Source organism: Mercenaria mercenaria, chromosome 12, assembly GCF_021730395.1.
Source record: "Mercenaria mercenaria strain notata chromosome 12, MADL_Memer_1, whole genome shotgun sequence".
Classification (NCBI taxonomy): domain Eukaryota; kingdom Metazoa; phylum Mollusca; class Bivalvia; order Venerida; family Veneridae; genus Mercenaria; species Mercenaria mercenaria.
The window spans coordinates 33,949,806-33,964,576 of record NC_069372.1 but is presented as its reverse complement, the minus strand read 5'-3'; the positions used below and the strand labels follow the sequence as shown (position 1 = coordinate 33,964,576).

Here is a 14,771-nt window from a genome sequence, read left to right as displayed (position 1 = left end):
AAGACCATTTCCTTCATTTCCCCAGGATGGTTCATATACATGTGGATATTTTTGGCTTACATAACAGATAGATTACTTTTTCCAATGTTTTGTTAAAAGCATACTTCTGCGAGGGTTTTGATATAATGCAATACTACTGTATAAAATATTTCCTTTAAGTAATGATTTCTGGTATTCAATGATTTCTGAAACCAGTTTAACATAGAGCAGGCATATAAAGCAACATGCTGAAACCAGAAATGGCTTGCTTAACGAAAAATATATATAACACATCATTTCAGATACCATTTCTATTGGTCGGTTCAATCTGTCGTCTGGAATCTAAAATCAAAATAAATGATAATAATAATAATAAAACAAAGGTTACACGACCGACACATATTCCATAGATTTTACACGTTTCCAGTACTATTGAATTTTATGAAGAATATTTATACCAGTAAGATTTCCGTCGGACAAAATCTGACAATGTGGTATAGACATTTTATTGGCCCAAACCTGTATATTTCAATGTAACTCAATTTTTGCATCACTCCTGATCACAGAGATACAGATCAAAAGGAAAACAATTGGTCGGACAAGTATGATTGATCTGTCCAGAGCTATATGTCGATGATTTAACAGCTCGTCTGTTTCAAACTATCAAGACGCCATTATATCAGCAGTGGCTGCGTGGATAAAATATATTATATTTCATACTTATACAAGTCGTTCAGTTCACTAAGAGATGTAATATAAGCTACTATTGTAATTAGTTTGTATTAAAAAGTGTGTCTGTGCAAATGGCAGATGTACCAGAATAAACCGTGCCTCCGTCTGTCAGAAAAAAAATGTCTCTTTTTCGTAAACGATGATACTGAAATTCTCCATGTGGCTCTCGTAGAAGATGAAAAAGTGTTATTTACTTCCGAAGGGTATGAATTTAAAGTATGATTTAGAATCCAAAATATGATTGAATTTGATACATGTTTCCTTCACCAAATTAATTGAATGTTAATGCCGACTATCCCCTCAATTGGTTCTCTCATCAGCCCGAAAGGCTAAGATTGTTCCTGTCATACATATATGAAAAGCAACAAATGTTACAATGCAAAACAAGAAATGGACTGGGGAATTTTGTTATCAGGAAAGTGTTATCGAATAGTTGGATGACATTATGATTTATCATTAAATATTCAAATGCCCAGAGTGAAAACCATTGTCATTGTAAATTAAATTCAGTATTTTGTATTGATGTTGTTTGAACTGTTTTCCACATCATATTCTAAAATTGAATCATTGAATCATGCAACGGATTATTCATTCCAACGATGCTTGTAAAAATAAAAAATAAAATAAGATAAGAATGCCATGGAAGCTCTGAGCAAAGCAAGCGTAACCAGAGCACACACCGCGAAGTGAACCACCCACAAAAAGTAATAACCTAGTATTTTCATGGGGAGCATTTGTGCCAAGTATTTTAAAATTCCTTCATGGATGACAGAGTTATGGACCGGACAAGAAATTGCGGACGGACGGACGGACAGAATGACGGAAAAGCGCATTCCTATAGTCCCCGAAACTGGTTTACAACCAGTAGGTGACTAATAATTCTTTAGCACATGACCTTTATCACCACTGACTCAGAAAAATCAGAGTTTTTCCATTGATTCGATAAAAGATAGGGATTTCATTTTGATTCTATGTAACCTATTGATGTATCTTCTCAAAACTTTACACAAGCAGATCACTACAGGGTGTTGGTGCACGTACAATTTCGTAAGATCATTAATCAGTTATTGCCCTTTAATTATTTTACGATCCATAAATTGCCATATAACAAAGCAATCTACATGTATTTATCTTCTTGAAATTTAACGCAAATATATCATATTACAAAAGAACGGTGGTGCAAGCGTATCTTTAATCAGCATCTCTTCAGTAATTGCAGAGTTATTGCCTTTTAGTTGTTATAAAATTCATAATTTCCAACAAAACAAAGCAACTCATCGATAGATCTTCTTGAAACTTAACACAAAAACAGACCACTATAGAGCAGATTTGGTTAAAAATAGGAACCAACAAACCGTTGTACGGTCCTTGTGTACATTACTTGTGTATATCTGGAAATCAAACATCTTTCAAAATACAGTCTCTTCATTCATAAACAAAACAAAAAAAAACTTATTCCGCGGAGGATATAAATTCATTGAATTTGCTTGTTAACATTCAAAGGTTAGCATAAAAATGTAACTGACAGCGCTCTGCAAAACACAAAGCTTTACATTTATATCATTAAACATTACGATAATCTCGAGACTAAAGTGTTTTAGATTCTTCCTAAAAACGTCTAAGGCTTCAGACTGCAAAATACTCAAAGGTAAAATATTGCAAAGTCTCGGATCTAATTAAACGATTGTCATTAAAGTACTTTCTAGGATAGCAGCATAACACCCCTCTGTGGTGTCAGTGTCCGAAATTCTCATGTAGACAAATCGTGTCTACTAGGACATTAACAGGGCAAAAAGTTCAGTCAGAAAGTCTGAAGCGTTCCAAACGTAAAAAATTATACACAAAAGAGCAATCTAAATAATATCCTGGCTTTGACAGGTAATCAAAGCAGGACAGTGTACTCAATGAATGTGAATAATATCCTTTAAACCTTTGGTGTACTTACAATTTGTACAGTTCGTATATATGCAAAAAAATCATTAAATGTACGCACGTATCATTCAGATCAAAGACTGGAAAATGCTTTTTTGCCAAATTAGTTTCGGGAAATGTCACTGACAGTTTTACGTCCATGAGCTGACATGACGCCATGACGTTCCTGGGCGAAAAACATCATGATATCATTTTATGAAAGTCAAATTTTTTTTAGTGTTGCATTACAATTCGTTTTCGTATAATAACTTTTTGATCAAAATGTTACAATAATCAACAAAGTATAAATGCCAAGATATTTTGTTTTAAACTACTCTACAATGTAAAATGTGCAAAACAGCTCAAATTCACCAGCCTATATATAACAAGTGATATCATTTTTAGACATAACTGTTCCAGTTTTCATGTGTTAATTTATAATAAAGCACATAATTTGAAGGTTTCTTTGCACTATCATATGAAAATACAGTGACAGTAAATGGGGAAACCTGTTCTATGTTAGATTCCATTCGTTCTAATTAAACTTGAAACTGTCATACCAACTTCATTTAACAATTTATCCTTTGTTGTTTTTCTTTCGTCGGCTTTGCTTACAATACTGTCCACAGTCAAGTTGAACAGACACTAAATAAAATATAAATATATCATTTGCAACAGAATTGTAAAAACAGCTTTGATATTTAGACGAGTGAAAATGTCTCTGGACTGTTATGCCAGCGTATGCTTGCTCATGTGAATTGATAACTTCAACATCTATCCATTTGTAAAGAGCTAAACAAAAAAAAAACATAAACTTTATTAGTAAGAATCACGAAGGGACCATTTTCCTGAACTTTTAGAACAAATAATTTGAAACAAATAATTTAAAACATAGGATTTGAATAAATAACAACAAATATTTTGATCAGTATAGTTTTATTTCAAATTTAAATACTTCGTGGCGCAAACTTTAATATATTAAATCCATTGAAAAGAGAGCGCAGCTTTATCTATACTAGGGCTTTATATAAGCATAACAGAATATGCATGTATTTTGCAAAGAATAATATTTCAGGTTAATGTTTTTATTTTCTTCCTTGTTAGTAATCTTTGAAATAAGTCCTCTATAAAATCAAAAAAAAAAAAAAAAAAAAAAAAGAAAAAAAAAAAAAAAAAAAAAAAACCAGTCCCATGTACATGTACACGTACACTTGTCATCTTTAATCAAAATAAGTGAAATTAACTGTTAGCAGATAAGATGACAGACTTTGTTTTTGAAGATAGATACGTTCATCTTTATTAGTTAACAGAACCGTATGCAAAATATCCAGAATCGGCCTTCTTAACCGTATTCTTATCCCTACTAATTATTAAAAAGAACAATTATCTAAACGTTATGATAGAAAATAATCCTTCTTCAAAATTTTAAATTGAGTCCACGCTAAATCAAGACCTTTTCATTTAAAGTTTCAAAATGCGGTAATATTTATAGCATTGCCGCACGTAGCGTCCGTTATTTGGTGCAACAAAGCAAGACATCAAAAGTAGAAAACATCTACTGCAAAGGTTCGTATTGTAAATCAGTTTTAAGGTAATAACAAAAGATTCAGGTCTGTTTCTTCGTTTTCTGAAAGACCTATTCTAGAAGTTTTTTAAAGATGCATTTCTCAGACAAAATTATGTTAAGATCTGTCGATTACGCTGTGTCGCAGATCGTCGATAGGGTTGATATAATCTCCTAAAATGCAACGCATAGGATCTGAAGACAGCCAAAAAGGGGTCTCATTCAGACGAATTTTACTCCAGCCAATCAGTGTCCTCGTTCATGGTTTTGGGAGTGAAAGTAGAAGTTTAAGATTAACCGGCGTAAATTGATATTGATGAGGGGTCTCGAGAAAACATTTGCATTTTCATTAAAGAAACTAGACATCCATGCATCACTTCTTTTGGAAATATATACACAGACACACATAAACAGTGTATGCATATTCACAGATAAAATATGAAACAGAAATGTAACAAATAAGATAAAAACATACGTCACGAAGAAAGAAGTTTTTTTCTAAACTCTAACAGTTTTTAAAAACAATTATTACAGGTAATGTAACGATCCAGATACTCTTAATGATCAATTTCCAATCAGTACTGTCCTGTCAAGAAGGTACAATTAATTTCCGATCATGCTGTCTTTTCAAGAAGGTACAATTCCGTGTTGGAGGATCATTACCATATAAAAATATTTCCGTCATTAACAACTACGACAAACGCTTTCATAATTCGAATCTTGCTGATGTCCAACAACTTGCCCCTTCGTTTTGTGGATTGAGGTTTTTTTCCTAGCGCGGTGTCAATCAACAATGCTGAGAGGCTTATGATTTGAAGACAACTATTTTTACCATTTGGCTGCTGGTTAAATTTTGTGGATGACCGCTATATTGGGTCCGAGGTCTAAATTGTCAAGGTCTAGCTTCTCTGAGATATAAGTTAAGACGGTAAAGAAAAGTGTATACGAATCACTTACGATTTTCAATGCCGATCTATTGCTAAAACATTTAGTCTTTAGAAATTTATTCATAAATGTAGAAATTCCTCATTCGATCTATTCATTCAACTTCACTAAGATATAAACTTATAATGTATATAGGGCTGCATTCGTAATAAAATGATATGCAGCAATAATTGTATGCTAAACAAACGTCCAGTTTTTGCAGTAGTACACGTATGTACTGTGTTTACTATACATGTATTAAGTGCGTACTGGTTAAGCTTAGTACATGTTACTGTTAATTCAGATAAACTTTTTGATTTTATGTTTGCACAAACTGTATGTAGTAATTACTCAAATTGTCAATAACAAACTAGCATGCAAAGTTTACATTTAAGGTCTTGTGCTTTGTGACGCTTGCCGAAATCATAAATTAATATTATATCTGTTTTGCTCCACTTCCGCTCTCATCGGGTTTTAAATTCGCAACCTACGGATCTTCATGCTCAATTGTACATCCCCTTGCGAAGAAACAAACTAAAATGTCAAGTTTACATTTAAGGTCTTGTGCTTTTTGACGCTTGCCAAATTCATAAATTAATATATCTGTGTGCTCACGTCTAGAGATGTTGGTCACATGTAGAAATGATTAAGAACAAGTCCCGGTAACGTATTGCTGAGCATGACTATGTTCGTTCAATATTTAACATAGTTTTGATAGTTTAGTGTTATATTGCCTCAAAAAAGAGAAAAAAAAAAATAAACCACAGTTATGATAAATGCTCTTTTTCCCTTGAATGTCACAGATTTCGTTACGGTTACATTTTCCATGTCACAGATTGCCAGATTTATGATTCAGAAATATGGGAAATTTGGAAATTTCCTTTCTTGAAGATTCGTCTGTGTGATACATGGGGCAGACATTTCATTTATCAGTACGTTACTACAATTATATTATGTAAGCGTATTAGCAATATACACCAACTTCACAGAGTTGCAAAAATTCAGGACCTGGCTTACTAATCCGTACAAATTGTCCTAACAGCGAATTTTGACACATGATATTTACGAGTTCTCCTTCGCCCCCGGGACCTTCATACGTAGCGCACAATTGCATGTTACTTTCTGTTTCTCCGACAGTGATGGTAAGATTCTTTAAACGTAACCCTGCAATTAACAAATGTTTTGTTAAACGTCACTCCGAGATCGAAATTATAGCTTTTATCTGCAACTTTTTAACTGAATAATACGACTGATCATTTGAAATTAATCCGAGCCGGGGACACGCCAATATCAGACCGATTAAAATTCTTTAGAATTTTACAGTTTTTATCTTAGACTATTTCATTTTTAGTCAAACTGTAATTATACAGAAACAAGTCCCAATTTCTTCAAATATGAATATTTTCAAGCATAAAAATTAATTAACCCTACCAAACCTAACACATATTGCCACTCCATTCGAAGTTTTTTACAGTACGGGTTTGTAATTATAAAAAATGACGTTTCTTTAGAAACTACTTACTTGAAATTATTTTTTTTTATAGAAAAGACTTCTCATTTTAGAGACAAAGCTAAACTATAGAAAATCAACTTATTTTATTAAGATTATTAAAGCATTTAAAAAAAATATATATATAAATGAAATACTTACAGCAATTGTTACAGTTTCTCCTATTCAAGATGGCAACTTTTGACACAGTGTGTATACGCTCCAAGTTTACCATCCACCAAATATTGTTTTCGCTTTTAGTATGTGCGCACATATATGAGCTATATCCAGCTGCCATCATGTTTGATTCCCATATTCCATCAACAGCAATGCTTGATGTTGCATAGCCACGAGCACCGTAGTAGGTGGAGCTCTGATTTGAAGGTTTTCCTCTTGCTAAATTTTCTAGGGAAGTGTCTAGAATGTAGAAGATGTAAGCAAAAATTATCATTTTATGAATGTTATATTATAACTGTTCATCCTCCATCATCAAACATTACTAATATTTGAATAATCATCATTGTTTGTTTAAAAGATCATGACAATGTGGCAATGTATTATAATATTGTGTTGTTTATTATGTTTGACGATGTACTATGTACAAGTCTTTAATAAAATTATGTTCTGTTCTGTTCTTTTTGTTTATATCACTTTTAGTAAGTAAACATGTACAACCTATTAAATAGATATGACTACTTTAACGTCTATGTACAACAAATGTTAGGTAAACTTTAGTACACACTCGTTTTACTAATTAATGGATTTATTATTTGAAATATGTTTGAGCTGTCTTTAGACTGTTTTGTAGAAATTGTTATTGTGCCAAGCAGATGCCCTTTGAGGTCTTGTATTGAAATAAACAAACTGAAATTGAATTTGAACACGCTTTTAATAAGCAAAAGTTTTTCTGTCCAAATGGGATTTCAGTTCAGCAATTATCGTTTAAGCCAGTGCGAACGAGCGACAGAGTTGTTGCATATTTCATTATCTGTCATGACTAAGTGCACTCTATGCCTCTAAATGGATCTCCTAATAAAAGCTTAACACATCTTCTTGTCGCAATGGCAAACCTAGTGACATATTTTATTGCATACCTTATTGGTATTTCCGTTTTTCATGTTTCCGCAGACTCATAAGTATTAATTGTATTGCTTTTATATCCAAAATGCTATCATTGTTTTGAGAATCGATCTCAAAATTATTCATTTTAATCGCCATAATGACGTTGCTATATGACGTCATTATCAGAACGCGCTGACAGTTTGGTTATCCGGGACGAGTATATTTATGGTGCGTGATGCACACTGAGCCATTATGGATATGTCAACGACGGATTTTCAACGGTTTTCTTGTTTCGTTTTATAGTAATGTATATCAAAATAAACTTTATCAAACTGCTTAACGTAATAAAATTGCTAAATGTCATAAATTGTCAGATGAAAATTATAAAGTCACTGAGGCAGACATAATCTAGTTTTTTTATGCGTGCAGAATCATTTTGCTACATTTTATTTCTTTTCAAGAAAAGGTTTTACTTTCCTGATTACTTACAGTAGTCTAGTTTTCATAACCAACTCAGTACTTTTGCGTGACTTTATGAGTCGGTGTAAAATAACACTGCAAATTAAATTATTTTCAAAATAATTCAGTCCGTTTCAAATCCAGTATAGAATTCGAAAATTTGCCTCTATAAGATTTTGTTATCCACCTTTATAAATTCTGTAAAAAATAAGGCTTGTATTTCACAAGCAAGTATGAACAGGCATACTGTACCTTTTGAATTGTATGTAGCCGGACTACTTTCATTTAACACAATTAATTCTATAAATAGCAAACACAAAATCTTCACGTATTTTTATTTTAATATTGACAAACATTTAAGATTTCGTTCGATAACACAACAACAAACAAAAAGATGGAGGTATATAACAAGAGGATCATTACAACAGTAGCTAGACCTGGGATTTTGTATTCGGCTCTCGTGGATTTTGCCAGGACGAATCACACTCGGCGCTTGATCCGAATACAGCATCCCAGATCGAGCTATTATATTATAATAAACACTATTGTATAACCTCTTCCGCTTAACCTATTTAACAAAGGCGTGCCAAAATAAACACTAAACAGCTTTCAAAATTACCGTTCTGGCTTGTTCATGCATTATATCTATAAGTTTCTTTCACTGGATGTAGGTGCAGATTGGATATCTGGCCCGAAAGTAAATGCATAGGAAATCCTTTCATTCATGAAAAAAAACATCAAAATTAAATCAAACGAATGACTCTCTCTTTATCACTATTTTGTTAAAGCGGCGTATTTAAATAAAGTGCCGAAACCACGTCCGTTAACAGAAAAGAGGTCGTGACGCTTCTAAGACAAATAATGATGATTATTTCTTATTTTGTTTTATCACTATGTATTTTTGATACAAAACGTTTGTTTAATTAAGAAATATACTATAAGGAACAAACATGAATTATCAAGGTATCTGATTTCTGTTCGGTTTTATGAAATGACACATAAATTACTGCATAATTCTTCTATATTTACGTGGAATGTAAGATGACTCTCGTGATGTAAATGACGTACAACGAACTACATGATGATTGTGTATGTAATAAAACCTTCATTAATTGAACATACGTCAAATTGTTTCGCTATGTAAACATACTGGCAAATATATTCAACGTCTAACAATAGTGGGACAAAATTAGTATTGATCAGAGATCAGCTCTATTCGTTCAGAGTTCAGAGATATTTTCAATTTCATTCTTTATAATTATGCGCTCGTTTTGGAAAAATAAACATGACGTGTTATGTGATTGCACGTGCACCTTTCCGTCACAAATATTTCATGTCCGGAGCATGACCTAAAAACCATTTTTAACAACCATTCAATGTTAGGACATAAGTAGGTGGCCATGAGACGAAATGCAGAGCGCACGATCAACGGAGGTAGGTTAAAGACCAAGTCATACCAAGTTAAAATTTGTCCGCCGGAGCATAAAATTTATATATATATATATCATTCCAGCCATTGACTTTAAACACCAGGGTAAAAGTATAAAAGGCAGACAAGCTCAGAAAATGTCTACTTTTCAGCTGAACACAGTGCTGTGAACAACAGAAAACTGATACATTTTTTCTAAATATCTCTACTTTTATTGAACTTTATTTTTTGAAATTTGGAACATATGTTCTCTAGTATGACAGAATTCAGTGTGTAAAATTTTGTAAATTTTTATCAAGTAATTACTGCCTTTCTGAAAAAAAAGTTTTTTGTTGTCTGCTAGAAATTCAAATTTACCTCTACTTGCTAAAGCCAGCCCACATAAAGGTTATGACCTCCCTTTCAGCCAATAACAGAATAGGGAAGTTTACATGAGTAACATCTTTATCTGACAGATGGCGGGAGCTCCATTCAGCATTTAGATAAAGAAAAGAAATAAAATCTTCTGCTTTTTCTATAAACAAGCTAGATTTACTCCATAAATGATAATTCACTTTCTGATTTAACCTTCAAAATGTTGAGCACATATTATATCACATTGTTCACATATTCTACATTTGTTCCACTCAATTATTAAGAGTTATAATCCCCAGCATCCCTGTATTGCACACATAACAGTAATTAGCTACGCCACCTGAAAGCTGTAGATAAAAGTGATTTATATCTAGTTCCCAAAACATTGGTTGACCCATTAGGTTAGAAGGTTATTTGACTTCCTTGAGTATTGACCTACTTCAAACAAATGAACAGTAACTGTATAATTTGAAACTGTTACAGTTAAAATATATAGCTCTTACAACCAGATGAGTATTTTTGGTATACTGAAATAAGTACTAGTAAAATTAGCAGGTCTGATTACTCTGAGTACCCTACTTTATAAAATGGGGGTATTCTGGTCACTGTGATAAGCTGAACTAAAACATTCCTAGGATATTTAGTCACCAGGTGTATGTTTTTAGTGCAGCTTAAATTGTTAGTATTTACATGCATATTAAATATGGATATCAGAGCCAGTAGTTTCAAAATTCAATTTCTGGGAGATGTAAAAACAAATATTCAAACATTCATTATGTAATACACATACTGACATATATTGTTATAACTCTGAGAGATTCAAAAATTCTATGGAATATGTTTCAAAGAATTGTGTAAGTAAGCAAAAATATTTCCACATTTTAATATTTATTACATGAAATGCTAATTCCTGTGTACCATTGCTCTGATACTGATACAAAAGCAAAGTTAAGTTTAAACTTCTTAACTTCATCCAGTCATGTAAATTATTAATATTTCAACAATGGAAAATATTTGTAGGTACCCTTGTAGATACATAGGCTTTTTAATTTGTAGATGAGTATTTACTACAATTTATTCAGATCTGAAAAATATACAAAAGCACACGTGGCTCTGTTTACTAGAGATAAAGTTTCAGTGTTATCACCCATCATCTGTCAGATAAGCCCAGCCTACTCTCTAAATATGCTTAATGGCTTTACCACCGCAATATCAGCCAGGTAGGACCCGGCGTTTAAAACCAGTCCGAACGTAGGTGGCTATCAGACGATATGCAAAACGTAAGAACAGTGGTGATTAGACAATGGCTAAGGTGACAAATTGAGCTAAATGTCAAGTCTGTCCTTCATATTCCGTTTTCGGTGACTGGAAATGCGTAGACTGCATGAATCAGGCCTTTGCGTCTAAACATAGGGGCAAAGCTGGGTCTCAAAAGGGCAAATCCGCCGTCATATATCGTGTATGGAGCACAGCTCAAAACATTTCAAGATATTGACTTGAAACTTTGAATTAGAAAGGTGGTAATGAGATGACGTGTAAGTGCAACAATACACATTAGTTCCCCGCAACCCCGACATAGACCCCTAAGCAAGTTCCCATCGCCCAATATTTCTGTTCACTCTCAGTTTCTTCTGCTTTAGACTCCCGTCACACCCACATGTGACATTTTATGTGTTTAAACCGATTTATTTCATATATTTCAGTGCTTGATTGAAATGTAGAGCCTAAGGGTAGATTATATTTATAACTTTCGTTCTTTTTTTAAAAAAGTGGGATTTTCATTTTGTAATTTTCACTGTTTTAGAACTGCACTTGATCGCAAAAATATGAATTATATGTACTATTCTAAAATTAAGCATCAATGTTTTATGAATTATTTATATTTCTATAATCAAAACAGATAAAGAAGCATTATCTGCAAAAGCGTAAAGATATACTCCATATAGAAAAAAATGTAAAACACATCAAAGTTCAAACCTTTACCCGATAGTACCACTGTGCCGTCATAACGTTGTTTGTGACGTCACCCTATGCGCGTGACGTTGACCGGGTAAAAAAGGTAAAATTGGTACTAAAAATCATATGGCATGAAATAAAAAGGAAATATGTTTGTTTTCCATTTTACATGTTAGATAGTAATATTTTTCACTTGTTAGCACCAGATTTTAATGTTTCACTCTTGGTTACTCAAGCTGCATCTAATTTTCACTCAGTGATATATGTTTCAATCTTACACTGAAAGAAAATATATTATCCTGTATATAATAATGGTATACTTTGTGCTCGATTTCAGTACTGAAAACGTTGCTTGGGTGTTTCTTAATCAAGTGATCAGTAACCAATCCATGCGTAGAAATAATAAGTGGATGGTTCGATGGAGATTTTAACTCAATGATTTGCATTTTCAGCGGAGTTGTCTTTTCTTCCTACAGGTAATTTTAGGATATTACTTGTTTCGACTTGTATGTACTATATATTTTTCAAAAATTGATTCTGTTCAGATGGTGCTAAGGGATAAACTTACGCGAGTTCTGCACGTTTGAAACAAATACTGTTTCACGTATTTATAAGATTTTATTAAACCATGTTTTTCTGAGCATCTTTCAGGCACTGAAAAAGATAGCGTCGTCAATCTGATTATTTGTTAGACCATTTAAAGATATTGGTCCTACAATGATTTTTTTCGCAGTAGGATTCTTTTGGGAAATGGCACTTTTGATCAAAGTTTCAGGTAGATGTAGATTTTATTTTAGATTTTCAAAGTTGTAGATTCGCTTCTTTTCAATCATGTGACCAAACAAAATGAAAAGGTTTCCACAATTAGCCAAATATCAGCTGGAGCCGTAATATTGCTACTTATTTCATGTTATAACTTTGAATTGTTTTATAGTATAACCTGCCAATTGTGAAATAAAAGACACCTTAAAAGACACTAGCACTGGCTGTTTTATACTAATTTATTTTAGGTCGATTGCAAAGCAAGTCCTGCAACTTATATTAATCATTCCTGACACCTCATTCCTGATAGAAGCCATCGCCGTGAGGGCATGCGAGAAGAGGCCAGTTCCCCTTTTACTGCTGAGTACTAAGCAAGAGTGCTTCTGGTACCATTTTTTCACGTCTTTGGTATGACGCGACTGGGGATCGGACCCACGACCTTCCGCACTCGAAACGGACGCTCTACCACTAGGCTATCGAGGCTGTTTTACACTTAATACACTGGACTATATTACAGATTTCCGACCAGTCATTATGTGAGGTTTTCTGGATAAATGACGCTACGCCATTACTTCGGGCTATAGAACTGCATTACCTGTACGTACATATACCATAAAATTGCATTGATGTCTAAGTTAAGTCAAATACAATATACACAATACAGGAATTTCTTATTTATATTGTTTCCTTTGGTCAATTAAGACGTGAATGCAAGTCACACTATCATAATAAGTGAAATGAATATGCATGGCGTTCCAGTGTGTTATCACTATTACCCGTGGATGCACTATTGTAAATCACTGAATTCCATGAGTATAAAATTACGTGGGTTTGGTCAAAACGGCAATTCTATGGGGATATCAATTCCACGATGTTGATCTTATAACTAGATGAACGGGAGTTTTACTGGTTTGTTGGGATTTTATTTCGTGGATAGACAGCACCATGTAATCCTGGAACAATAGTTCCCCATGAATATCAATAATTTACAGAATTTTACCTATACTTTAATAATAATTATGTTCTGGTTTGATACGGAATACTGAGAACAATTTAGATCAGTCAGTATTAGAATAATTTGAAATACTTACCTGTAATAGGAAAATGCACCAGAATAGATCCAGGCTGCTGCTTTCTAACACCTAACGTCTTGCAGACAAAGCAAAGCTTGCAAAGCAAATACCTCCTTTCATAGACCATGACATTGAAATTCTCGCTATTGTTTTCAAATCGTTTAAAACAGTCTAAGAAACTAATGCACGGTATAGATCTTAAACATGTGCCAGAATCCAGAGCATGATTGAATTTGGTAGATGTTTCTTTAGCCCTTAATTTACTGAACAACAGATAGAAGCATAACAAGCAAATACCTTTGTGTTTGCCCAACATCTTGACAAAATCATATTAATTATAAATTTATATTTGTATTTGTAGATCCATGCTGTGTAGATAACGAATCCAAAATCAAATCTAGAACAGCTGATGTTACGTGCACTTTTAAAGAATTACTTATGATAGCGCAAATATTTCAGGTTTTAAATTTATTTCATATAAATCCATCAAACTAAGAAGCCCTTGCGACACGCACAACACATTTTTAAACACAATTATTTGAATTCATATTTAATATACAGAATTACAATATATACAATTGAAGAACTCTAGTTAGATTAAACACTCCTGGTTATGGGCAGTTCTCCTTTCATTAGTATGGATGATGAATAATTTATCTTCTCTACTGAGTTCATTAGAATGCATGGTTAAAAAGGTTATTGCCAGCACATCCCTAGGGAATTTAATTTCAAAAGGATGATAAAAACTTTATTTATGATTTATTATTAAAATAATGCTAGAAATCCAGTAGGGAAACGACACGTTCCATGACTGCATCCTCCTCAAAAAGCACCTCCGTAGCATCCATGCATTAACGCGTAAATAGCATTAAAAGGCATGCATTCTGCATAGTTATAAACTGTTTAAATATTCATGAGGCCGCGATCATTTTGAATAGGACAAGTATATGATCGCTTGGGAAAATATTTAATGATGGACCTGTGAATTCTTTGCTTGTGGGTGAAACAGGTCTCATAAGCGTAAATACGACTAGCTTCTACTGATTATAAAACATACCGTACGATTTGTTGTGAATT

The 14,771-nt window shown here is 33.1% G+C and overlaps 1 protein-coding gene across 1 annotated transcript; it reads right to left on the bottom strand.

The window, feature by feature from the left end:
* Nucleotides 1-3,435: 3,435 nt before the first annotated feature.
* On the bottom strand, nt 3,436-14,526 carry LOC123534481 (fucolectin-1-like). The gene is made up of 3 exons (XM_045316759.2): nt 13,713-14,526; nt 6,762-7,016; nt 3,436-6,274 (listed from the first exon to the last, which is right to left on the bottom strand). Exons 1-3 carry the CDS (start codon nt 14,008-14,010, stop codon nt 6,075-6,077), a joined length of 753 nt encoding a protein of 250 aa, XP_045172694.2. The 5' UTR covers nt 14,011-14,526; the 3' UTR covers nt 3,436-6,074.
* Between the last annotated feature and the right edge of the window lie 245 nt (nt 14,527-14,771).

Coding starts and splice junctions, on each gene's coding strand:
- LOC123534481 (XM_045316759.2), bottom strand. CDS start 14,010: ATGTTGGGCAAACACAAAGGTATTTGCTTGTTATGCTTCTATCTGTTG. Junction 7,017..13,712: donor GGTGCATTTTCCTATTACAG/GTAAGTATTTCA, acceptor TCTACATTCTAG/ACACTTCCCTAGAAAATTTA. Junction 6,275..6,761: donor GAGAAACTGTAACAATTGCT/GTAAGTATTTCA, acceptor TGTTAATTGCAG/GGTTACGTTTAAAGAATCTT.